General features: G+C 48.6%; 1 protein-coding gene and 1 long non-coding RNA gene across 4 annotated transcripts in view; one reads left to right on the forward strand and one right to left on the reverse strand.

The window, feature by feature from the left end:
• The window catches only part of DEUP1 (deuterosome assembly protein 1), a 67,522-nt gene extending 60,158 nt beyond the window's left edge, over window positions 1-7,364 (forward strand). For all 3 annotated transcript variants that reach the window (XM_082219299.1, XM_082219301.1, XM_082219300.1), the window contains 2 exons: window positions 228-516; window positions 6,939-7,364. In XM_082219299.1, coding sequence (XP_082075425.1) covers window positions 228-516; window positions 6,939-7,112 — 463 coding nt within the window. In that variant the 3' untranslated portion in view covers window positions 7,113-7,364. The remainder of the gene's footprint in view (window positions 1-227; window positions 517-6,938) is intronic.
• The window catches only part of LOC309530683, a 112,079-nt gene that overhangs the window by 67,776 nt on the left and 16,775 nt on the right, over window positions 1-27,528 (reverse strand). Inside the window, exon 2 of the long non-coding RNA XR_014218844.1 lies at window positions 22,324-22,424. This is a non-coding gene — a long non-coding RNA (uncharacterized lncRNA). The remainder of the gene's footprint in view (window positions 1-22,323; window positions 22,425-27,528) is intronic.

Genomic DNA, 27,528 nt, shown 5'->3' on the forward strand with positions numbered 1-27,528 from the left:
GGAATGTTGTACTTGACTGCTCTTGTGTTTCGCATCCCACACAAATTTGGCAAAAGTCAAGCCAAATTTCAAAGTTGAATGCTTCTTCTGCCCTCCAGCCCAGAAGGGGGCCTCACTCTGAGTTCTGTAAAGCCACGTTCCATGGGTCATTTTGTAAAAGACTGTTTCATGTCAGCAAATATTTCATGGCAATAAACCAGTTTGTAAACCTTTTAATTCCTTTTTAGACCTGCGCAGAACGAAAGTGAATGGGCACCACAACCTGCAGCTTATGAAAACTTCGGGCACTACAGGACGCAGGTTCCTGCCTGGCATGGCCAAGGCGACATCGTCAGCGTCGAGAGCAGCTGCCCATTGCCTCTTCAAAGACCAATCAGAACCCGAGAACCCACAGCAGATGGCAGGTCTCCATCACCCCAAGAGGCGTATCCAGCGCATTACAGCAGCTGCCTCCCTGAAAAGAACAAGTCTGAGACGCTACTGAGCCAAATCTATGTTGCAGATGAAATCCGGATGGTAAGACTCTCCAGATCTTGTTTTGTAAGAGGAACACTGGGTTGCATCCACAACTTGGGCGAGCGGAAGGTTGCTGTGCAATCGAGCTTTCTCGCCATTCTTGACCGTCCTCTGAAAAGTCTCTCCTGAGGATCTTCAGGAAAAGTTTGAAGGGAGCAGGGTAGAGATAGGCATAGGCGCCAACTCCATGGGGCCTGAGGGGGCCCGAGCCCCCTCAAAAATTCGTTTGGGGGGCTCTGCCCCCCCAATAATCTCGGGCGCCCCTCCAGCAGAGCGCCGCCGCCGCCCCTCCCCCAGCCCAAAATGCACAGGGTCGGGCTGCCTGCATGCCTCCTGCCCTCCCTCCCGAGCAAAAGCTCCACCCAATTTCCTTCGGAGCTGATTAATAGGCGCAGCACGCTCTCCCCTATTCGCTCACGAGGAGGCGGCGCCACTTTATCTGCATATTCATGAGCTTATTTATTATTCATAAGCTTTCGCGGGCTCCCCCAATATTTTTTATAAGTCGGCGCCCCTGGAGATAGGGGTGACTCAGACTCAGGCAGCTTGTGCAAAGGAAGCATCCCTCATTCTCTTAGATTCAGGCAGATGGCATGGGCAGCTCAGAAGGGCCTTCGCAAAAATGCATGCCAAGGTAAAGGCCTGATTGGAAAGCTTAAAGCCCACTGCGACTGCACAGGAGATGGATAGAAGAAAAGGAAATATGAATTGGCCCCGCCCTGTAGCGTGACCAATTGCTGCTGGGAGCAGCTAGGAGCTAGGTAGAGTCAGAGATCTAAAAAAAAAAGTGTAGACTTGCACAAGATGGCCAGCTTCCGTTTTGACTTGAAATGTTCATTTGGGGCTTCTCAGAAGTACATATAATAATAATAATTATAATAATTTATTATTTATACCCCGCCCATCTGGCTGAGTCTCCCCAGCCACTCTGGGCGGCTCCCAATCAAATGTTAAAAACAGTACGGCATTAAATATTAAAAACTTCCCTAAACAGGGCTGCCTTCAAATGTCTTTTAAAGATAGGATAGCTGCTTATTTCCTTCACATCTGAAGGGAGGGTGTTCCACAGGGCGGGCACCACCACCGAGAAGGCCCTCTGTCTGGTTCCCTGTAACCTCACTTCTCGCAATGAGGGAACCGCCAGAAGGCCCTCGGCGCTGGATCTCAGTGTCCGTGCTGAACGATGGGGGTGGAGACACTCCTTCAGATATACTGGACCGAGACCATTTAGAACTTTAAAGGTCAGCACCAACACTTTGAATTGTGCTCGGAAACGTACTGGGAGCCAATGCAGATCTCTCAGGACCGGTGTTATGTGGTCCCGGCGGCCACTCCCAGTCACCAGTCTAGCTGCCGCATTCTGGATTAATTGCAGTTTCCGGGTCACCTTCAAAGGTAGCCCCACATAGAGCGCATTGCAGTAGTCCAAGCAGGAGATAACTAGAGCATGCACCACTCTGGCAATACAGTCCACAGGCAGGTAGGGTCTCAGCCTGCGTACCAGATGGAGCTGGCAAACAGCTGCCCTGGACACGGATTTAACCTGTGCCTCCATGGACAGCTGTGAGTCCAAAATGACTTCCAGGCTACGCACCTGGTCCTTCAGGGGCACAATTACCCCATTCAGGACCAGGGAGTCCCTCACACCTGCCTGCCCCCTGTCCCCCCAAAACAGTACTTCTGTCTTGTCAGGATTCAACCTCAATCTGTTAGCCGCCATCCATCCTCCAACCGCCTCCAGGCACTCACACAGGACCTTCACCGCCTTCAGTGGTTCTGATTTAAAGGAGAGGTAGAGCTGGGTGTCATCTGCATACTGATGGACACCCAGCCCATGAGCACGTAAAGGCAAGAAACGGGCAGGGGGTACACTGGCCTGCAATGGCGCCCACCTGAGAGGTGCTGGAGCTGCACTCCAGCATCCTCTGGCTGAAAATAAGCTCTGCTCCCCACCCAGGTGGTATTGCAGCATAAGGCAAGGTCAGCTGCTATTGCACATTGGCTTCAGCCATCCTGCCCATCTGTGGGAGCTGCTTGATCCTCGGAGTTCTGGCACCACAGACATTGAGGCTTAATCCAGTGCAAAACTACCGCCCCGCATCACAGTCCTAATCACCAGCATGTCTCAGCCCCCAACCTTGCAGGACTTTTATTTCCACAAGCACCTGGGAATTAAAAGCAGGTAGAATTCGTGTGGTGGGTGCAGGGATATAAGCTTTAATTGATTTAATTGGCAGGTGAAGGTTTAGTCACAAACTAGATTTGCATCACCCCTTAGGCTACTCTGACTCCTTCCTTGCTTTGCCAAATTTGATTCGAAATAAACAAACAAACTTAGTACACAAAACTGTTGGAATGATAACGATGATGATGCTCAGTTTTAAAAACCGCATCTTTCGTAATGCTGATGCCACTTGAATTTGAACCCTGAGCCAATTGTGGGGGTGGGCAGGGGGGAGGAGAGGAAAGCCCCATTGCACTAGTGGGACTTACTGGCCTGGCTCCTCCTTGTGCAACTATTTTGTTGAATCCAGCCTTATGAATGGAAGCACCTTCAAGCTGTTCTGAAGTCTCACAAATATATTTGCTTCCCTTGGTCTCCGGATCACTCTCAACAAAAGTATTTTGTTGGAAGAGGGGTCAAGTGCTATGAAAATAGGGCATCACTTGATGCTGCAATCAAAAAACAATTAATATGTGTGTGTGAACAAGCACTTAGCTTCAAAACCTTTAAAACAGCGCACAAGGTATGAACAAGATTCTTGAAGAAGTGCGGGGCGTCCTGTGTCTACTTGACCCTCACTTTGTGAAAACAGCTCAGTGATGAACACTTCTCTTAGAGAAGGCTTCCTTCCTTTGGTACTGAAGTAAAGTGTAGTGTAGCTTTTATTGGAAATAATAATAGGAACGCTCTGATTTGAACTGTTACCTGTTGACAAAGTGTGTGTGTGTGTGTGTGTGTGTGTGTGTTTTGCAACTTAGTTCTGGGTTTCTGGGTAAAACCGATTATCAGGAGGGACTCTTCCTCTCTGGCTTTGGAGTGCAAATGTTTTGGTTACCCTTGTCCATGACTTGTGCTGGGACAGAGGGAGTGTGATCCTGTTGATTCTCCTGGTCATCTCGGTGGTGTTTAGTCACCATTAACTGTGGTGCATTTCTGGGATGCCTTGGCAGGTGTGGCTATTAGGAGCACCATCTCGAGTCGGCTCTGCTCAGTCCTGTGAGGTAGGACTCAGAAGGTAGCACTAGGACTTCGCTGCTCTTTCCTTTGGCTTGCGGCCTCTGGAGTTTTTCTCTTTTCTTCCCATGCTGCTTAGCAGCTGTTCAGAGATTTGGCTGCGTATGTAAATGATACCCAGCTCAATCATTTCCTTCCGAACACGGGGAGGTAATGGATCCCTTAAATGCTGTCTGTCAGCCGCAAAGGACTGGATGGGACAGAACAAACTGAAACTTAATCCAAACAAGCTGGAAATGCTGTTGGTAAGCGGATGATGTGATTCAGAGTTAGGTGTGCAGCCTGTGAGGAAGTTTGGTCTCTTGTCCTCCATTATACTTTGGCCAAGAAGACAGGTCCTTTCTTAAATACACAAGTGCCAAGGCCGTCTTACCCATAGAGGCTAGTGGCGCAGGGCACCAGGGCGTCAAGTTCTGGAGGGCGCCAGGGAAGAGGCGGAGGCTGGACGTGGCGCCTCCCTGCATCAGCTCACTGCCCTCACCCATCGCCGCCATGCTGCGCTGAAGCAGCGGCGTGCCCGGAGCCTCCATCTGCCGTGCCCACCACAGCATGAAATGGCCAGCTGAGCCAAGAGCCACCGCATCCAGCCTCTGCCTCTTCCCCGCCGGAGGAGCTGCCCTCCAGCCACTGCCCGCCTCCTCCAGCCCCGCAAAGCCGGGTGCATCACTGGCAGCGCGGTTGAAATATACTCGGAGTCGAGAGTGGATTTCATGCTCTGTATTCAGCTCATAGTGGTGAGGAGGAATGAATGTTCCCCCAAAATATCTGCTTTGTATACATTATTTGCACAATGGGCCACACGTGATTGGCTAATTCCGGGATTCTCCTGTAGGCCAATCAGGTTGTGGATTCACTTCCACCTGGATCTGGATTGGGTGGCTCCTGTGGACCAATCATACTGCAGCATTGTTCTAGGACCAATCAGACTGCTGCATTCTGAATCCTATTGTTCTAGGACCAATCAGACTGCTGCATTTTGGATCCTATTCAACTCAGTACGTAACAGCCGTCCTCCCTAAAAAAGGTCGGCAACTCTGGGAAACCGGGGTGGAGGGTGCCGGAAGGATATTTGCACCACGGCGCCAGATATGCTTAAGATGACCCTGACAAGTGCCTAATTAAATTCTATCTAGCAAGGAGATACAGAAACCTGGCAGCGAATTACACCCTCGGCAGCCATATTTTCCTGCTCCCAGGAGGTATCTGCTATTTCCTCACCACCAGCCTATAAAAAAAAGGTGTCAAGCTGACCATCTTAACCTGAGAGATGATTGGCAGGACATGGCCACGTGTCAATCAAGACCCACCTGGCTCAGAGGCTCTTTAGAAGGTTACTCTTTCGAGGCAGTTCTTGTTCCTCTTGATCCTGTCCAACCTGCAACTGATTTCTGAAGCTGCCAGGACCAGAAGTGACCATGTGTTTAGCAATGTTAGTTTGGATCAAGTGATGTGTTAGTTAGACCTATAATGTTTTATTTCAAGTTTGAGCCACACCCTTGCTATTTCTTTCCCCTCTTTCTATTTACATACCCTCCTTTTGAATAAATAGCTTAAATCGGCTTTCTGGGCTGTACTGGCCTCAGGGGCTGGCCATGTGGTTTAGGCTGCCGGGTCTACGCTGCTGGGAGAGCGGAGTGTAGATGGGCTGAAGTTGCCAAACCAGAGGTTTGGATTCTGCTGCTTGTTCCCCTACTCTTGAGGAGATCAGGTGGCAGCGGCGGCAGCAGCAGAGGGAGGGCAAACCCTTGGTGCTAGTGGGTTAACCTACAGGGTTAGCTGACCTGCCTTTTTAGGGTGTGATTTCACTGCTCCTAAAATATCAGGTTCACAGCTTTGGGAGTCCTCCTTGATGTGGCTGCATGTGCAGCTGGCAACAGTGGTGAGAGGTACGCTTTTCTTTCCAAGCTTTGGTTGGTACACTAGCTACAACAACCCTTCCTGCCTAAGCCACAACCACGCCACTTTGGTTCATGCCATAATCACACACACACACACACACACACACACAGGATCTGCCCTTGAAAACTGTTCAGAAACTTCCCAGGTTTTCAATTCAGTGTGTTGGTTTTAACTTTTAAAACCATAAATTTCCCCAAGGGCTGCCTCTTTTGATATGTTCCCCCCCACACGCACCTTTCAAAAATCTAAGGCCTTGCTCCAGATTGCTTGGATAAATGAGATTCCGCATACACCTGCTGCCTTTTTGACGGTGGCCTACTTTGTGGAACGCCCTCTCCTGGGAAACTGATCTGTCCCAAGCATGTCATTCTTTTAGGGATCTGGCCCAAACGTGGTTGTTCCAGGAGGATCTTAGTCAATTGATCTCTTAGCGATGCTATTTTAGTGCTGTACCTACATGCTTGCTATTTTGTGATATAGGATTATTTTTTTAATGGGCATGTTTTTATGTGGTAAAGGTAAAGGTACCCCTGACCATTAGGTCCAGTCGTGGCCGACTCTGGGGTTGCGGCGCTCCTCTCGCTTTATTGGCCGAGGGAGCCAGCGTACAGCTTCTGGGTCATGTGACCAGCATGACCAAGCCGCCGTTTACCTTCCTGCCAGAGCAGTACCTATTTATCTACTTGCACTTTTTGGAGTGCTTTTGAACTGCTAGGTTGGCAGGAGCAGGCACTGAGCAGCGGGAGCTCACCCCATCGCTGGGATTTGAACCACCGACCTTCTGATCAGCAAGTCCTAGGCTCTGTGGTTTAACCCGCGTACATGGCCCTTTATACTCTAAGCCGCATCAATTTAGCTTATGAAAAAAATGGTGATGTATATGGTTTTAAGACGAATGCAGAGACTGGATAAATACCTCTTTGGAATAAGAAACACAAAAATCAAGACTTAAAATTTAAGATGTGAAATGAGGCAGAGTTTCAGTAATGTTAAAATACTGGTGTTCATGCGCTTTTATAGTAAGGAACCTTAAATAAGGGATCCGTCCCAGCATGGATATTGTAGTTTTTCTTCTTCCAATTTGATGGCAGTGGCGTCCCGATATAGAAACAGACTTATCCCAGCGGGATGTAATACCACAGGCTGAGCTAAGTACTCTGTGGAACAGAAGGTGCAAAAGAAGGGGAGATTGTTTCACCAGTGCAGTATTGTCAGTGTGAAACTAATAAGAAAAGCTGGCTAATTATACCCCGTCCTAATTGTGCCAATTCTTTGTGTCGTTCAGGCTTCCCCAGAGACTCTATTTGCTGCAACGGTGACGGAGAAGTTCCTACAGGAGGAGGAAAAGCGAGCGAGAGATTTTGAGCAGGTTTTAAACTCTCACATTGAAGAGCTGCAAAGGCAGTCGGAGAACACCATAAAGAAGTACACTGCTTTCAAGCAAAGCAGGCACAGATGAGCCTGGAGAAAAAGAAAGTCTAAAATGAAGTGACAGTCCCAGAATAAATAATCAGCTGCTGCTTTACAAAAGGGGGAAAGGGGGAAAAGAATCGCCTTTATGCAAAGAAGTGTTTGTAATGTGAGATTTTGTATATACTTCGACTGTGGATTTCATTTCAGCATGAATTTGGAATATTGTGTATTGCAGAGTGTATGAGATCTAAAAAAAAGAAACCTGGAAATTAAATATGAAAACTTTTTAACCTTTAAATGCATACCAGATGTCCATATTGTTACAGAAAAATCTAGGTGTGAGGCTGCTCATCGGGCAGAGCCCGCGGGTCTCTGCGGAATAAAGGAAGGATTCCAGCCACCAACCAGCAAATAGCTGTAGACCAAAGTTTATTCAGCAATAGGTTCAAAGAGGAAATTTGAAACCCACGGATGGGGTGACAAAGACTTTTAAAACTTTCCCACCATATCCCAGAATACAGTTTGTACAGCATCATTGCTACATCACTGACATGTCACAAAAGGGGAGGGGTAGACAGGGGTTACACTAGTTTAACCTTGGCAAACATGTCTTGGTACAAGATTAGCATAGGCAGACATGGCAGGGCAAGACCCAGGTATAAGATTAGCCTAGGCAAACACCTCTGAAGTCCCACCACCCAAAGTACAGTAGAACTTCCTTTGCATGTCTGGACTCCTTGGCAAGTCTGGTGATGGGATTAGGCTTTCCTTGGCCAACAAGCAGCCCAGCACCTGTCACCTCTGGGAACTTCCTGGAGTCCTTTTTCAAGGGGAAAATAGCTTTGGAATGGAGGAAACTGGCAAAGGAGTTGATTTTATATTATTTTTAAAGCTAGGTAATTTCCCTGAGCTGTCAAGTTGAAAGGATACATTCAGGCATAATATTTGTAATATTTAACTTTAAAGATGTGCCCCCCCTGTAATTTCCGTAACAATATATTGAACTTAGCAGATGCTAAAATATAATAATTCAAGAGGGTCCCAGACCTCTCCTCCCTCACCTTGGATTCTGTCTGTCCTTCACTGCACTGTAAAGCAAATATACAGAGAGAGCAAACAGTAGCTCGGCTAAAAACCTTCATTTATTTATTTATCCCATCCTGTTTCCAAAGTCCTCAAAGCTGTGTTAGTTTCATATTAACCCTGTAGGTTAGGCTGAGAAACAGATGACCTGTTGCAAATTAGGAATCTGTTTAGGACTGGATATGGGAAACCCCGAATGTTGCAGCGTAAAGGCACAGTCTCAGAAAAGGGCTGTAGCTCAGTGTTAGAGCATCTCTTAAAATGCAGGGAGTACCAGGTTCTCAATGTATGAAACCCTGGAAAGCAGCTGCCAGTCAGAGTAGACAATAAAGGTGGAGCTCATCCCGTCGCAGGGATTCGAACTGCGACCTTCTGATTGGCAAGTCCTAGGCTCTGTGGTTTTACCCACAGCACCACCCACATCCCTGTAGACAATACTGAGCTGGTTATGGTCTGACTTAGTAAAGGCAACTTCACGTCTCCTTTGCCTTTCTCTGATCTATTTTGCACATTGTGGTTAGGCTTTTTATTATAAATACAGTTTTCTTGACTTTCATTATATGACAACTGTCAAGGGTTCAGGAGCAGAGGCACAGGAAAGAGAAGAGATAGAGAGCAAAGGGGAGGAATCAGAAGGAAATATGAGCGAGGACAGTGGCCCGAGATCCCCGAGTCTTTCCAGTGAATCGGAAGACTCGCAGAAAGGAGCGCCCGTGGCCAAAGCAAGGGGGGACCCAGGGGGACACCCCAGGAAGGAGGGACCCGAGGGGACTCAGAGAGCAGCAGTTGGAAATCGGGACCAGCTTCCCCAAGAGAGAGCAGTAGGGATGAAGGGTGCCAGGTATCGGGACCAGGCAGCTCGCCACAGGAGGGAGAGCATGAGTCAGGATTGGCCACACCTCCGTCGGGGAGCGAGGAAACGGTCAGGAGGAAGGTGGAAGGTTGGGCGCGCGCGCCAAGTTCAAATACACAGGAAGGCGGCACAGTAAGCAGCCCGGAAAGGGAGCCGGGTCCCAAAGCCCGCCGCAAGGAGGGAGAAGGGTCTGGGGGGTCAGCATCAGAAGAGTCCAGAAAGGAAGAGACCCAGGGGGGCAGAGGGACCCAGCGAAGAAGGGAGAGACGGAAGAGGTGGAGTAAGGCTAGGGTATTAAGTTGGTGTACAGGAGGCGGAGACTCAGACAGAGCTTCGCCGGTCTAGCTTCTAAGACGTAGAGCTGCACGCTGCAGTTTGAAAATGGAAACTGTAACTCAATAAAGACTTTTATACAGCATTGCCGGCTAGCGTGGTCCTCTGTGAGCTGGGACCTGGGAGCAGCCCTGACAGTAAGCTCTGTCTCAATAACAGTTTGGCACCTAGAGCCTCGCAGCGGGAGGAAGCGCAGCGAGGGGAGAGGGCTGGTGCCTGCTCACGAGCTCACAAAAAGCAGACGAGATGACTACCGAACAGCAGATAACTGACCTGCGAAATGCAGTGACGCATCTGAATGCCGAGATACTCGCATCCAGGAAGAGAGAGGAGGAGGCAGCTGCCGCCTACAAGGAGCTCCAAGCCAGGTTGGAAATGCTTACGCAGCAAGGGCAACCGGGACCCAAACCGGAGGGGATTGGGCTGGGGAGACGAGGAGGCAGTCTAGTATCTCACTTCGATGGGAATTTACAGCAGTACCCCCACTTCCGTGGAGATGTGCAGTGTGCGCTGCAACTGCTAGCCAAAGACTTTAGAGATGAGCAAGAGAAAGTGGGGTTTATCCTATCCCATTTGCATGGAGACACCAAAGCCTGGCTGCGCAATCTGTGGAGAGATAAGGATCCGGCGCTCCGAAGTGCGGATGCTTTCATTAAAGCGATGGATGCGTGCTTTTTATCAAGTATAGACGTGGATCTTGCACGGAGAGAGATACATGGGCTGAAGCAAGGGAGGGCCACTGTAAGGCAATATCACGCCCGCTTTTTTGCACTGGTCAGTGCCCTGGAATGGGACAGAGATTCAGCTCCAGTCAGAGACCTTTTTTGGGAAGGATTGAGCGGTGCGGTAAAAGACGAAATTGCGAGGGGAGAGAGACCCAGGAGCACTCAGGAGATCGTTCAGAGGGCGCTGACGGTTGGGGTGCGCCTGGAAGAACGTCCGTGGAGCAGGGACGAAGGGCGTGGAGGACGCGAATCAGCGAGAGGGTTCTCCTTCGTTCCCAGGGATGCAGTGCGTGCGCAATCCACGCCTCCGCCAGGAGGGGGAGCGGAACCAATGGAGGTGGGAGGTGCAAGGGCTCAGTCAGCTACCAGAGCCCTAGCGCCGGGAGCAGTCAAAGCGAAGCCTCCTAGAGGGAACCGGAAGTGCTACATCTGCGACAGTCCTCAGCACATGGCGAAAGAGTGTCCCCAGAGGCTCCACAAGCACACTGCAGCCTCCGCAATGGTGACTGAAGCAGCTCAGTACAGAGAACCACAGCAGGGAAACGACGGAGTCTGGCTCGAGACAGAGGCACTGGGGCCCAGCCAGACGAGTCAGTGAAGCAGTCCCCAGAGATTTTGCAGCCCACAGACCCCCTCCCGCCCAAACCAGTGGTGCAGCTCACCGCATCGCTCCAGCTACCCGATGGACTCACAATAGACGTGCCAATCACCATTGACTCGGGAAGCAATGCGGACTTTATAGGGCAAGATTTTATCGATCAGCACGCTATACAGTTACTGCCTGCCACGCTGCCCCTGCAGGTCGTCACGGTGGATGGCAGGGAGCTACTAGGGGGGCAGGTGATGAAGCAAACGCCACCAATGGTGATGCGCCTTGGAAATCACAGGGAAGTCATCAGTTTTAATGTCACCCAACTGTCAGACACGCCTATTGTATTGGGCATGAGTTGGCTGGACAGGCACAGTCCAACGCTGGCTTGGTACCAGCGACAGTTGATCTTCGGCTCTTCTTATTGCGCAGAACACTGCATCCTGCCCAGGCAGGAGGGAGAAGAGGAGGAGTCACAGCTGCAGTTGGGAACGCTGCAAGCGGTTCCCCACAAGTACGCAGACTTTTTGGAGGTTTTCTGTGAGAAGGAGGCGGACAAGCTACCCCCCCACAGGCCATATGACTGCAAGATTGACCTCCTGCCAGGGGCGACGCTGCCGAAAGGGAAGCTGTATTCCATGTCTGAAGACGAACTACAGGAACTCAAAAGAGTTCATCGATCATAATTTGGAACGCGGTTTCATCCGAGAGTCCAAGGCAGTGGGGGGCAGTCCCGTATTCTTTGTGAAGAAGAAGGACACGCCCCAAAAAAGACTCGTAGTTGACTATCGTACCTTGAACGCGATGACCAAGCCCTCGGATTTCCCCATGCCCAGGATCGACGATCTCCTCGCGACGGTGCGCAAAGGACGCGTGTTCACCAAGTTGGATCTGCGAGGGGCGTACAACCTCATTCGCATACGGGAGGGCGATGAGTGGAAGACGGCCATGTTCACGCCCCTGGGCACCTACGAATACAGAGTTATGCCGTTTGGACTGCAAAATGGCTCCCACTGTTTTCAAGCTTTCATGCATCACGTGTTAGCGGGGCTCCTCTACAAGAAGTGTGTCTGCTTCCTGGATGACATCCTCATATTTTCTGAATCGCAGCAGGTCCACGACCGGGACGTCAAAGAAGTGCTGCGACGCCTACAGGAGCATAGACTGTATGCCAAGCTGGAGAAGTGCCAGTTCGACATGACGGAGGTGGATTTCCTGGGATACAAGTTGTCGGACAAGGGGCTCGCCATGGACAGTGCCAAGGTTCGCGCAGTGTTGGACTGGAAAAGCCCGCGCAACCGGAGGGAGGTCCAGAGATTTGTCAGCTTTGCAAACTTCTATCGCAAGTTTATCAAGGGGTTCGCGATGCAGACTGCGGCCATTACCGACACGCTCAGCTCCAAGAAGAAGAAGTTCATCTGGACGGAGCAGGCGGAGCAGTCCTTTCAGAACCTCAAGCGTCTCTTCGCGTCGGAAGAGCAGCTGCTGCACATCAATCCCAGCAAACCGATGCGGCTTGAAACGGACGCGTCAGACAGGGCCGTGGGAGCCGTCCTGTTGCAGCAAGACCCGCAGGGGGATTGGAGACCGGGAGCCTTCTACTCCAGGAAGCTCAGCAAGTCAGAGCAGAACTACACCTTTTGGGACAGGGAGTTGCTGGCCATTCATGCAGCATTCAAGGCGTGGCGGCACTTCCTGATTGGAGCCAAGCACACAGTGCAGGTATGCACGGACCATAAGAATCTGGAGTACTGGTGCACGGCGAGGTTCCTGAACCAGAGACACATTCGTTGGGCAGAGTTCTTTGCGGACTTCGACTTCCGTATAGAGTACGTCCCAGGCGACATCAACATCATGGCGGATGCATTGTCCAGGAAACCGCAATACCTCGAGGAGGCGACGCCAGCAGCAGCCAAGCACATCTTCGCACCGAAAGCGTGGGCGTGCGCTTCGGCAGCTGTTGACCTGGATGCGGTACGGCGCGCGTTGCAGGACGACCCTTTCGCACGAGCAAAGATGGAAGAGGTCACAAGGGCACGGCGAAGAGTGACGAGTTCCAAATGCGAGACGGCCTGCTCATCCGCAAAGGGGCCATCTACGTGCCGGGTGACGAGCTTCGGGCCAAAGTCCTGCAGCAGTTGCACGACGCACCCACAGCTGGGCACTTTGGCACAGAAAAGACGGCAGAGTTGGTAGCTAGAGACTTCTGGTGGCCCAGGATGTGCGGGGAAGTGGCGGACTACGTTGCGAGGTGCGATACCTGCCAGAGAGCTAAACCAGTGCATAAACCGCCGGCGGGGCTGCTGGAACCATTGCAGACACCGTTCGAACCGTGGGAGAGGGTGGCGCTGGACTTTGTCACGGATTTGCCCAGCTCGAGGGGCAAGACGGCAGTGCTAGTGGTAGTGGACTTGTTCACCAAGATGGCACATTTCATTCCGTGTGCGAAGGTGGCCACAGCAGAACAAACAGCCAAACTGTTCATAGATCACGTGTTCAAGGTTCACGGTCTGCCACGGTCTATACTGTCCGACCGAGGGCGACAGTTCATCTCGACTTTCTGGCAGAAGCTGATGGGCATCCTGAACGTCAAGATAAACCTAGCGTCGGCGAGACACCCGCAGACCAACGGACAAGCGGAGCGCGTCAATGCCATCATGCAGCAGTACTTGAGATGCTACGCAAATCAGCAGCCTGCAACGTGGGTGGACTATCTGCCACTCGCCGAGTTCGCCTACAACAACACGAAGCACGTGTCCACGGGGGTGACGTCGTTCTTCGCCAACAATGGGAGGCACCCCAGAACCTTCCCGGGACTTGAGAGGGGGGGAGGGGGAGCCGCAGGCAGCGGACGCATTCGCGTCAGAGTTGCAGGAAGTCCACGACCAGCTGAGGAGGCAGTTGGAGCTAGCTAAGCACGCATACAAAGTGCAGGCGGACAGACACAGGAGGGTTGGGGAAAGCATACAGGTGGGAGACTGGGTTTGGCTGGCGGCCCAAGCAGTGCCGGCCAGGTCTCTAGCTAAGAAGAAACTGGGGCATAAGCAGCTAGGTCCCTACCAGGTCGAGGCGCAGATCAATCCGGTGGCCTTCAGGCTGACACTTCCGGAGGGATCCAGGATGCATCCGGTATTCCATAGATCAGTGCTCACTCCCTACAAGGCACCTCACAGATTTCAGGACTCAGGGACGGCCCCGAGTCCGCTTAGGGAAAGGACCACGCAGGGGGGGTTGCCGGAGGGGGAGTCCATCAACGAGGTCACTGAGATTTTAGACTCTAGATGGGGGGAAGAGGGAGTAGAGTACCTGCTCGCCAGAGAGGGCACCCCAGCCAGTGCCAACAGCTGGGTGAAGGGCTACGCTTTGGAGGAACCTCTGCTCAAAGACGAGTTTCATGCCCTCTTCCCACACAGGCCCATGCCAGCCGACTTTTTTGACGACTGGCTTTTCACACCCACGCTTTCGACCAGCACTTTCCAGGGGTTCGATTCGGACGGGGAACCCACGCTGGGCACACGTTCCCCGGAGGGGTCACCCTCGGGATCTGCCTCAGAGCCCTCGTATTGGTGGGAGGATCGACCAGAGGAGCAGTGGCGCAGGAAGTGGCTGGAGGGTCCCGGGCGAGTGACGTCCCCAGGAGAGACCGAGGGAGAGGCTGACGTGGACGTGTTCGGAGAGGACCTTGGGTTCGAGCATGGCGGCACGGAGATGGAAGCAGAGGTGATAGAGGTCGATGAGCACAAGGAGGAAGAACCGGACTTATCCAGTTGGGTGCACGCCACGGGAACCGAACTGTATCCGGCATTCACCCCCATGACATTGGAGCACCCAGCACCCGCACCTGAAGGAGGGGAGGGGGGAAGGGGGGCTTCAAGGGGGGGATGGATGTCAGGGGTTCAGGAGCAGAGGCACAGGGAAGAGAAGAGATAGAGAGCGAAGGGGAGGAATCAGAAGGAAATATGAGCGAGGACAGCGGCCCGAGATCCCCGAGTCTTTCCAGTGAATCGGAAGACTCGCAGAAAGGAGCGCCCATGGCCAAAGCAAGGGGGGGACTCAGGGGGACACCCCAGGAAGGAGGGACCCGAGGGGACTCAGAGAGCAGCAGTTGGAAATCGGGACCAGCTTCCCCAAGAGAGAGCAGTAGGGAGGAAGGGTGCCAGGTATCGGGACCAGGCAGCTCGTCACAGGAGGGAGAGCATGAGTCAGGATTGGCCACACCTCCGTCGGGGAGCGAGGAAACGGTCAGGAGGAAGGTGGAAGGTTGGGCGCGCGCGCCAAGTTCAAATACACAGGAAGGCGGCACAGTAAGCAGCCCGGAAAGGGAGCCGGGTCCCAAAGCCCGCCACAAGGAGGGAGAAGGGTCCGGGGGGTCAGCGTCAGAAGAGTCCAGAAAGGAAGAGACCCAGGGGGGCAGAGGGACCCAGCAAAGAAGGGAGAGACGGAAGAGGTGGAGTAAGGCTAGGGTATTAAGTTGGTGTACAGGAGGCGGAGACTCAGACAGAGCTTCGCCGGTCTAGCTTCTAAGACGTAGAGCTGCACGCTGCAGTTTGAAAATGGAAACTGTAACTCAATAAAGACTTTTATACAGCATTGCCGGCTAGCGTGGTCCTCTGGGAGCTGGGACCTGGGAGCAGCCCTGACAACAACTATTAGGAGAAAAAAGAAATTCGAAAACAAAGCTTACCCTCCTCCCACCTCCAAGACTGATCACTCTATTTAAGTTTGCCAAAATCCAGTCTGTGATCTGGGTGGTTGCCAATCTGCTGGGGCTCCGATGAACATTGCTCCCCTGAAGCTGCTATTTGCATTGCATTTTCCCTCCTGTAAACTGCCCAGATGGCTTATTAATGGACAGTATCATCAAAATGATGTGAATGACTAAATAAAATAATCTGCTATTTCCTCCCAGTTCAAAGAGCAGCTTCAAATGAAGGCAGCAGGCTAGGAAAGGGTAAATCCCCCCTCCCCATCTGCTACAATCCCAGTAATTTTCAGCCCCCAGCCACTCCTATTTGCAATTTTAAAAAATATGCTACATTAAATACAAAAAAAGCATTTACCATGTGATCCTGAAGCTGGGTGCAGGGGCGGTGGTGTGGGGGGAGGTAAAGCAGAGTGCATTTTAACCCACTCATTCAAAGCCCTATTTATTAAGCCACTCTTCATTCACCCTAAGGCCCCAGGGAGGTTCACAACAAATTAGAATCATAGAATCATAGAGTTGGAAGAGACCACAAGGGCCATCGAGTCCAACCCCCTGCCAAGCAGGAAACACCATCAGAGCACTCCTGACATATGGTTGTCAAGCCTCTGCTTAAAGACCTCCAAAGTAGGAGACTCCACCACACTCCTTGGCAGCAAATTCCACTGTCGAACAGCTCTTACTTTCAGGAAGTTCTTCCTAATGTTTAGGTGGAATCTTCTTTCTTGTAGTTTGGATCCATTGCTCCGTGTCCGCTTCTCTGGAGCAGCAGAAAACAACCTTTCTCCCTCCTCTATATGACATCCTTTTATATATTTGAACATGGCTATCATATCACCCCTTAATCTCCTCTTCTCCAGGCTAAACATGCCCAGCTCCGTTAGCCGTTCCTCATAAGGCATCGTTTCCAGGCCTTTGACCATTTTGGTTGCCCTCCTCTGGACACGTTCCAGTTTGTCAGTGTCCTTCTTGAACTGTGGTGCCCAGAACTGGACACAGTACTCCAGGTGAGGTCTGACCAGAGCAGAATACAGTGGCACTATTACTTCCCTTGATCTAGATGCTATACTCCTGTTGATGCAGCCCAGAATTGCATTGGCTTTTTTAGCTGCCGCGTCACACTGTTGGCTCATGTCAAGTTTGTGGTCAACCAAGACTCCTAGATCCTTTTCACATGTACTGCTCTCAAGCCAAGTGTCCCCCATCTTGTATTTGTGCCTCTCATTTTTTTTGCCCAAGTGCAATACTTTACATTTCTCCCTGTTAAAATTCATCTTGTTTGTTTTTGCCCAGTTCTCTAATTTGTCAAGGTCGTTTTGAAGTGTGATCCTGTCCTCTGGGGTGTTAGCCACCCCTCCCAGTTTGGTGTCATCTGCAAATTTGATCAGGATGCCCTTGAGTCCATCATCCAAGTCGTTGATAAAGATGTTGAATAAGACCGGGCCCAATACAGAACCCTGTGGCACCCCACTGGTCACTCTTCTCCAGGATGAAGAGGAACCATTGATGAGCACCCTTTGGGTTCGGTCAGTCAGCCAGTTACAAATCCACTGAGTGGTAGCATAATCAAGACCGCATTTTACCAGCTTCTTTCCAAGAATATCATGGGGCACCTTGTCAAATGCCTTGCTGAAATCAAGGTAGGCTACATCCACTGCGTTCCCTTCATCTACCAGGCTTGTAATTCTGTCAAAAAACGAGATCAGGTTACAACACCAAGAAATTGCCCACCTCTGCCCATTTTGAAGGTGCTTGTGGTGATCACACAGGGTCCCCGGACGTTTAGCGGTCTATTGATCCCTGTGCCACCACTGTGCTCGCTTCCCCGCTGCCACCAACCCATTACTCTCGGGTACACACTGAGTCCAGACAGTTGTTAAACTTGAACCAAATAAACAAGTTTATTTTGTAAGTATTAACAAGTTTATGGTTTCTCAGATAATATTCTTGTCAGTTTCTTAACTTTAGTTTCTTTACCAGCCTATACTGGCCTAATACCTTCTGACTGATTATATCAACTGTTTGACTGACTCCTCTTAACAGATTCTCTCACTCTCTCATATCAGACTATCCCAACCCATAGACTTATCCTCTCCATCCCTTCTCTAACTCCAGACTGACTTCTTAACAACACTAACTCCTCCCCTTGGGTTCCTATTGCTCAGTTATTTTACAATTAGTTAACCCTTTCCTTATGAACCCAGTGTGATGTCACACACCTAGGAGGGCAAACGCCGCAGTGCTTTCCCTCAAACAACGTCTTTCTTCCCATTGGAAACAAGGGGAGGGAAAGATTTAGGCCAGGCAGCTGAGACACCTCTGAGTACAAATCACTTTGTTGTGGGGGAGGAAGGGAAAGGAGAATGTTGGCCGCTTTGAGACTCCTTCGGGTAGTGATAAAACGGGATATCAAATCTGTAATGAATATAGGGGTTGCTCGTGTGTAAGTTGCCGCCACTCCTGGCTATGTTGCCTTGTTAAACCTTTTCTGTCTGGACAGCCCTTCACTTCGTGGCTGCCTCAGTCGCTAGCAGAATCCGTCAGTGGGCGTTTCTTAAACCTTTTCCAGCATAAAAGCTGTTTGACGCCAAGTCTCCTCCTACTCTCCCTGCGCGGAAGTCTTCTGCGCAGGGTGGGCGTGGGTAGCGGAGGACCCGTGCTCTCCCCACTGGTGTCCAGCGAAGAGTCCTGGAGCCCTCTCACCGATTCCCCCATCTGCCCCCCCTTTATCCCTGGTTTTGCACTGATTTCCTTCCCCCGCTGAGCTACCTCTCTCCCTGCTGGGTCCCTCTCCAGCATCACTTGAGAGCCTTCCCTCCGCCTCTGGCTCCGATGTCAGTTCCCTGACAAAATCCAAACTCTTCTTCTTCTTCTTCACTTGCTACTCTTCCTGACAGACACTCTGGAGTCCCACCAATGTTGGTTGGGACAGAATTTCGAAGGGCAGGGAGGAGAGGTTTGGTATTCGTTCTGCCTCTCTGGTGCCAGACTTTCTGAGGTTTGAGAGCAAGATCTGATATCCCACAGTCATCTCCAGGATGCGATCACAGGGGCCATGGAATTGCAGCCTCAATGGTGCTCCAAGTTTGTTCTCCTGTTTCCAAATGTCAAGCCTTTTGTAGAAAGAACGGGGCGCTGGACTGTTGTTTTCAGAGAGTAATACAGAGTTGGCGTAGCACCTCTCTGCAGAATTGCTTCCTGCCCAACATACACATTTGTGAATCAAAAAGTATTATTGCAAGACTTCTTTTACATTGCCCGTACTTCCTTCGACAAAGGAAATGAATCCCATTAAGCTGTCAAGAAACTTCTTACCGCACTTTGGAAAAAATGGAGAATGCCTTGAATACAGAAATGTAGAAAGGCAGTATTCAAAATTAAAAATGAAATGAAATAATACCTTTGAATTAGGATGGCACATTATCTTTCTCCCAGGTTACATTGCACTGACACATTAGAGCCAGCTTATGCTCTCAGAACTCAGCTATAACAAAGACTCTTGTGGAGAAAAATTAGTTTATGCACTACTGAAAATAAAGGTCTTTATGTAAAAATAAATGTTTCTTGAAAGGAGTGTTCATATTTGAAGAACAATGTTGACCTACTTTAAGGCACTGAGAACATGTGCAGTGATAAGTTGTTATATATAAAACTGTTGCACATGCCTTGCGCAAAGCATTGCATTTGCTACATCCAGAAAAGTGTGACCAACAGCTAGGAGTGTAAAGAGGCAGCGATTTCTGCCATGACGTGGGTTCATCACCATCATTGCTGTTTCCATTCGGCTACAGTTGGGCTTCCGCTAAAACCTCAGTTATTCATCTTGCTATTCCCTATGGCCAAAATTCATGTAATTAATTAGCTACATAATTTAAATGCATTTCAATGGGAGGGAAATATATATATATATAACAATGCACGGAAATAATGTAACTAATTACCTAAAATTACCTAAAATTAGTGGACTTAAAACAATGGTACTGAATACAACTGATATTTGTTTGTATGATTTCCGTTCGTGACCTCAGGGGAACATGTGATTTTCTATTCCCATTTTCCAGTGGAATTCTCCCTACCAGCGCCAGCCATTCCAGACTTATTCCAGTCAAATCAGTTCATACAACAACACCGTTTCTCTGATTCAGCTCGCACCGGTCATAGGAAAGGTCTGCACACACAAGAACTTAAAAACCTCTTGGCAAGCTGTTTAGGACAGCAAGAATGAAAGTTTCCTTGTCTCCCCTCCCTAAAGAGGTGGCTACACTAAATACAAAGGGTCCTGCCCCAAGCATCACAACACATACATTGGGAAACTTGAACACTCCGCATCTATGAACTCTGCTAAGTCCCTGTGTATGTATTTTTCCAAGACGGCATTTTCACTAAATCGCACACTGGGCAAAACTTGATGGCAACCAAAGCCGAACAATGACTTCAATAATAATGGTGAGAGTTTGCAGCTCTGTGTTGGCACCCATAAATAAGGTCCAGGGTTCAGTTAAAGGATCTTGGCAGAATTTAAAAACCTTTGCAGGAGATCATGGAGCGCCACTGCCAGTCATAGGAGACAATAATCAGTTACTAATAATAATAATTTATTATTTATACCCCGCCCATCTGGCTGAGTCTCCCCAGCCACTCTGGGCGGCTCCCAATCAAATGTTAAAAACAGTACGGCATTAAATATTAAAAGCTTCCCTGAACAGGGCTGCCTTCAGATGTCTTTTAAAGATAGGATAGCTGCCTATTTCCTTCAAATCTGAAGGGAGGGCATTCCACAGGATGGGCACAACTACCGAGAAGGCCCTCTGTCTGGTTCCCTGTAACCTCACTTCTCACAATGAGGGAACCGCCAGAAGGCCCTCGGCGCTGGATCTCAATGTTTGGGCTGAACGATGGGGGTAGAGACACTCCTTCAGGTATACTGGGCCGAGGCCGTTTAGGGCTTTAAAGGTCAGCACCAACACTTTGAATTGTGCTCAGAAACGTACTGGGAGCCAATGCAGATCTCTCAAGACCGGTGTTATGTGGTCCTGGTGATCACTCCAAGTCACCAGTCTAGCTACCGCATTCTGAATTAATTGCAGTTTCCAAGTCACCTTCAAAGGTAGCCCCACGTAGAGTGCATTGCAGTAGTCCAAGCAGGAGATAACTAGAGCATGCACCACTCTAGCAAGACAGTCCACAGGCAGGTAGGGTATCAGCCTGCATACCAGATGGAGCTGGTAGGCAGCTGCTCTGGACACAGAATTTACCTGCGCCTCCATGGACAACTGTGAGTTCAAAATGACTCCCAGGCTGCGTACCTGGTCCTTCAGGGGCACAGTTACCTCATGTACCAAGGGCTCTTGTCCTATATAACTATGGCACCAAGACAAATCTGTGCAGCGCCTGCAATATTTGGGCAGGCTCATATGTGCGAAGGTGGTCCTCTAGATACTATGTGATGCTGTTAAGCAGGTTTATATGGCTAGAGACAGCTCCAAAGTTGAGGGAGCATCACAGGCATAGTGCCTCTGATATGTTCCCTCCTCTGCAGGTAGGCAGCCAGCAACAGGCTTACCTGGCAATGGCGGAGGTCAACAACAGAACAGGCAGCACCAGGCAGGTGGGTTTAACCACCATTTTAATTTCCCACAATGCCCCAGAGGAACGCTACATCAAGGCATTGTGGGAAACGAAAATGAAGGCGAGAGCCAGCTTCCTAGTGCTGCTCTAAAACCCAAGAAAGTAGGAGTCCATTTTGCATGGCTATATGTTCAAAATTCTTTGAACGTTTATCAAAGCCACGACAGGATAACTGAGCGCCGTCATTGCTACCCTAATCTTTGCAACTGTGGCATTCAGGGAACAATTCAAGGAGCTCAGAATAATGCCAATATTTCAAGCAGGTGGGTTTTCACAGTGAAGGGACAAGGAATCCTTTTCATCATGGTTTTGCTACGTGTTCCGAGCCCTTTGTGAACACCGGGAATGATTCAGCCCTGCCTTCGTTCTGTACAAGATGAACTGCGGTAATGAGGACATCAAAGACCCGCACATAGGGAAACTCCAGGAGGTAATTAGGAACCACTAGAGAGGAACAAACGGCAAAGGAAAAGAAAATGATCAAGTATGTGAACGTTGTCAAGCCAGAAATCTTATATCAAGACGTGATACAGCTGGGAGGTGTCGGTGAACTTGCACAGAAATTGAGAAACAATTTCAGTCAATTACTGGAGAGTTGCGGAGGCTAGAGTTAAGTAAATGGGTTATCTAAGGTCCAGCGTTTAAAAAACGGGGAAGTTATTATTACGAATGATTCATTTTTCCAAGCGAAAGGTCCAGCTAACTAGAGGTGCAATGTTCCTTGCCCCTTGGAGTGAATCTCATGGGCCATAGGATACATATGATATTCCCCTCCTATATTAGAGACAGGGCTTTTATGCCAAAAAAGAGAGAAATCTGATATTGGCCCTCCTGCCCCTGTTAGAGCCGAGAGCGAAGGAGTGGGTGATCATTCAGCCACAAGCACAGGAAGAACCAGAAAGCGGCTCGTGAAACACTGGATTGTCAAATGCACGCCATCTTATTACACTGGTGAATCCAGAAGGTGATGACCAAAAAGGATTAAGATATGGATCTGTACAAGCTAAGAACACCAGGCCAAAGGCCCATCAAGTCCAACGCTCTGTTCCAACCAGTGTCCAACCAGACACCCTTAGGAAGCCAGCCAGCAAAAACAGAGTCCAACAGCAATTTCCCCACTTGTGATTCCCAAAAGTGGTATTCAAATGCATCCTGCCTCTGATAGGCATCACCTGCTCAGGAACCTTGTCCTCCAATAAATTCGTCTAACCATCTTTTAAATGATTTGGTAGAATAGCATATTTGGGGAGAGAATTCCATAGTTCACACTATTTTATTATTATTAGTTGTACGCCATCCATCTGACTGGGTTGACCCAACCACTCTGGGCAGCTTCCAGCATACAGTGGTACCTCGGGTTAAGTACTTAATTCGTTCCGGAGGTCCGTTCTTAACCTGAAACTGTTCTTAACCTGAAGCACCACTTTAGCTAATGGGGTCTCCCGCTGCCGGCGGAGCACAATTTCTGTTCTCATCCTGAAGCAAAGTTCTTAACCCAAGGTACTATTTCTGGGTTATCAGAGTCTGTAACCTGAAGCGTATGTAACCTGAAGCGTATGTAACCTGAGGTACCACTGTATATAAAAAAATAATACGAACATTAAACATTAAAAACTTCCTGTTAGATGTCTTCTAAAGGTTGTTTAATTACTCATCTCCTTGGCATCTGATGGGAGGGCGTTCCACAGGGAGGGCGAAATTACCGAGAAGGCCCTCTGCCTGGTTCCCTGTAACCTCACTTCTTGCAGGGAGGGAACCGCCAGAAGGCCCTCGGAGCTGGACCTCAGTGTCCGGGCTGAATGATGGAGGTGGAGATGCTCCTTCAGGTATACAGGACCAAGGCTGTTTAGGGCTTTAAAGGTCAGCACCAACACTTTGAATTGTGCTTGGAAACGTACTGGGAGCCAATGTAGGTCTTTCAGGACTGGTGTTATTGTCAGTTTGTATTTCTATGTACAGAAAGTATTGATCTGCTGTGTAGAGATCTTTCCTATTCTAATTAATTCAGGGGTTTCTGGAAGCTTCTCTTTGTGAAAGAAACTTAATCATGTTTGGGTTATTCCTTCAGAGAAGCTGAGTGCAGCTGGTTTAAACTGGTTCTGTTACAGCGGTGCCTCGCAAGACGAAATTAATCCGTTCCGCGAGTCTCTTCGTCTAGCGGTTTTTTCGTCTTGCGAAGCAACCCTATTAGCGGCTTAGCAGATTAGCGCTATTAGCGGTTTAGTGGCTATTAAAGGCTTAGCGGCTATTAAAGGCTTAGCGGGTTAGCGGCTTAGAAAAAGGGGGGGAGCAAAAAAAAATCGGAACACTCGCAAGACGTTTTCGTCTTGCAAAGCAAGCCCATAGGGAAAATCGTCTTGCGAAGCAGCTCAAAAACGGAAAACCCTTTCGTCTAGCGGGTTTTCCGTCTTGCGAGGCATTCGTCTTGCGGGACACCACTGTATCTCTTTCTGTCAAGGTCATGCTGACTATAATAGTGAGGCCAGAAGGAGCCTGGGTTTCATTCTCTCTCTGTCTCTCTTTCGTACTGGTGTGGTGTTCTGTATATAGTGTTCAGGTTTAGACTTATTATAAGATATTGTAAGTTAAGTCTGCTGCAACTGGATTTCTTATGGACAGTGTCAATCCTGATTGTATTGGATTTGTGACCATTCGGCTCATTTGCCTTCAGTAGCAGTAAAGCTCTGCTGGATGAAACGCCTCTGGTTTATTTTTGAGGAATCCTGCAACGTGTTTAAGTTTTGACTCTGCTCACTGTACATTGGAATCTACTCTGGATCAATAATGAGTAGCAATTCAAATGACAGTTATATGGTCCCGGCAGCCGCTCCCAGTCTAGCTGCCGCATTCTGGATGAGTTGTAGTTTCTGAGTCACCTTCAAAGGTAGCCCCAAGTAGAGGCCATTGCAGTAGTCCAAGCTGCCCATGCCCTGTGTGAAGAAGCGACTTTTTTTTGCCTGTTCTCAATCTTCCTGAATTCAGCTTCACTAGACGGCCAACAAGTTTTAGTACTATGAAAGCAGAAGAGAACTTTTTCTACCCACTTTTGGCACACCGCACATAATATTAAACACCTCCATTTTTCTAAACTAAAAATAAAAAAAAAATAAAAAAAATCCAAATACTGTAGCCTTTCCTCATAAGGGAGTTGCTTGATCTTTTTGATTCCTCTGTTTGAAACCTTTTCCAGCTCCTTTATGAAGTGAGGTGACCAGAACGGTACACAGTGTTCCGAGTGCGGTCAAAGGCCAGTGTTGCTTGTCTGCAAATGCTTTGGAGGGAACCCTTTGTAATGAATGCTTTTCATCCCCCCCCCCCCCTTTAGGGATGCAAGGCCATACAGAAACTCTGACGAGCCGGAACCGCCTGCGTCAGGTTAGCAAAGGACAGGGAGGCAGCCCAGAACTATCTGGGCAACTTGGAATGCGATGCATTTTTGACAGCGTTTAGCGACTCTCTCTCGAGAAAATGATTTGTGGAGCAGTGCTATACAGAAATAATAACTGGGAGATAAAACTAATGAGTACCTGCAGGAGATAGCTTTTACAGTCAAGGAGAGATGTACTCGGAAAGGGATATGACCCAGCTTCAATAAGACACCTGAAGGTAACTACAGGAAATGCGGAGAGAGTATTGTATTATTCAAAAGGTAAATCCAGAGGTTGGCAGGCAAAGAGCAATAACCTGGAGCGGATGCTGACTCGGAGCGTGGAGGAGACTTGCGCAGGAGAAAGGGCAAAAATAATAGACGAGTAATGGTTATTAATTACGTTCCTAATTACATACTTCCTTCAAGGAACCTCCTTTTCATTTCCTTTTAAATTTGTGTACGCGGCTACACTCAAGGTGCCTTACAAGACAAAGAAATTACAAAGCACGAACAACAACAGCCCTGTGAGGGGGTAGGAGTTAGGCCGACAGATCACGACTTACCGAAGGTCACCCATTTGGCTTCGCGGTCAAGCAGGGATTAGAAACCAGGTCTCTCCAGCTATGCTCCACCATTCTATCTAGTACACCAGTGTTTCTCAACCTTGGGTCTCCAGCTGTGTTGGACTACAACTCCCATCATCCCTGACCACTGTTCCTATTAGCTAGGGCTGATGGGAGTTGTAGTCCCAACAACAGGTGGAGTCCCTAGGTTGATAATTGCTGCACTATACCATGCAGGTTCACACTGTGATTTCTAAACTGTGCGCCATTAGAAACAGATTCGGATGAAGGTTCTTGCAAAGCATCAAAACACCCACCCGTACAAAGGCTCTCTCATTCTCTCTGTAAAACCCCTTTCTCTAGGCCTGTGTCTAGACCAAGAGGCATCCCTTGATAAACGACTCGTAACAATTCAGTGGGTGGACTCCTTAAAGGCCGGGCAGTTCCTGTTTTGATTGGATTATTTCTACCCTATTTCCCCCTTTGTGGACCCATAAAGTGAACTATGGGATCAAATCGTAAGAGCACCATGCATACTGATGGCACGTCATTTCTGGGAAATGATATTATAATGAGTTGGGGAAAAAATCTTTAAAATAACCTTTTCTTTAAAAAACCAGGAAAAGAAAGGGGGAATCACCAGTGCCCCATATAGCCAACATCTGAGAAACTTGCAGGAAACATCTGAGAAACTTGCAATGAACCACGTTTGGGGGATTTGTGTTTTATAGAGAATGGGAGAAGAAATTGCTTGAGGGAAGGAAAGTTAAGGGGAGCAGGAAAGAGATGTTAGAGGGAGCAGGGCCAGACAGTTGTAGTGGTGGCGGTGAGAATAATACTATAGGCTGCTTAATTGCCAAAGTGGCTTCAAAACTATAATAACAATTTTAAAAAATATGTTGTTGTTTAGTCGTTTAGTCATGTCCGACTCTTTGTGACCCCATGGACCAGAGCGTGCCAGGCATTCCTGTCTTCCACTGTCTCCCGCAGTTTGGTCCACACATAATTAACACAAACAATTCCATCAGAGCCTTAAAATGAACACCCTCAGTTAAAAGGCACAATAAAACAATCCCACTAAAGCAGAACAGCACTTAAAATACAGTAGTTAAAACAGCAATTGAAACCATTCAGAACAGGAAGTTCAGATCAGGAGAGCAGGGATCTTTTTTTTTAAATGTATTTTTATTAAAGATTTTCTTGATTTACAAAAGTATGTGCAATATCTCTCTCTGTCTCTCGTCTAAAGAGGTGTGACTTCAACTGCCGGCAGAATGCCAATACTGATGGGTTCTCTACTGGCTCACCGGTATCCATTGACTATCAGAAGAGGGTGGAGGGGAGAAGGAATTAGCTGGGTGGAAGCAGATTTAGCAGGTAACTAATTCAATTTGCATTCATTCTAGCCTTTGGTTTACGGTTAATTTTATTTTCATTGTTTTTCAGATAAATATTTATTAACCCCGAGCAGTCATAAATGAAAACCCATGTTTAAAGGATTTTGGACACTTACCCCAAGACCTACACCTTTGCAGTTCTGTTCATGTACTAAGGCTGTGACTGCTTTTTCTGGGATAATCAGCCTCATATAACCAACATGCTTAAATCTAGTTCAGGCTTCCTCAGACTCAGCCCTCCAGATGTTTTGAGACTACAGTTCCCATCATCTCTGACCACTGGTCCTGCTAGCTAGGGATCATGGGAGTTGTAGGCCAAAAAAACATCTGGAGGGCCAAGTTTGAGGAAGCCTGGTCTAATTAATGCATGAAGGGGTTAATACCACAGAGTAAGGTGACCTGCCAGGTCACTTCCCCTTACCTTTGGAAGAAATAGGCAATCAAGCCTATTGCTTTCCCCATCCTCTGTCTGAGATGCCCAGCATGTAAAGCAGATTATTGAGCTGGTTGCTCCAGCTCAACTGCATGGCTCTCATCAGCCATTCTCCTATACCAAAAATTTAGGAACTTTATAAAGCAATGAAACTGAGCTAAGTTTTTTCTGCCTGTGCATCTGAAGCATGTGAATCTGACCTTTGAAGAGTTGGTAAGTAAGCCCATTTTTAACTTACCAAATGTGTGGTCTTTTTCCTATGCTGGGAGAAGAAGGAAACTTTTTAAGAGGGCATTTTGGAACTCACTTAGAAGGGCACATTTTAAAGGCCTAACAGCTGATATTTCCATGCATATTTTGTGCCTTTAAATCTCTGCTGGGGTACTCTCAACAAAGAAAATTGTCCTATACTTGAATCTTGGCCTCCAGGAATTCTCCTTTGCCAAATTCCTGAAAGCCACTAAAATGCTGCTAGTTGCCTAAACTGCTTTTTTTAAGATGCAAAACACATTATGAGAAGTATATGGTGCAGAAAGTGAATTGCCCTGTACATTATGATGCAGTCTTGACATTATTGCAATAATTACTAAATGGTCTTTCAGACATCCACAAGGGATTAAAAAGACAAAAAACAAAATTGTTACCCTTCCCACGTGTATCCATTAGCACCATAAGCTGACTCTACAACTTTTACCCCAAACAATCTTTATTTATTATTACTAGAAGGGGACTATTGGGAAAAATATATGTGGGGTAAATTATATTCAGTCAGGCCTGCAGTGTCTC

The sequence above is a fragment of the Podarcis vaucheri genome, assembly GCF_965113315.1.
Source record: "Podarcis vaucheri genome assembly, chromosome: 4".
Classification (NCBI taxonomy): Eukaryota; Metazoa; Chordata; class Lepidosauria; order Squamata; family Lacertidae; genus Podarcis; species Podarcis vaucheri.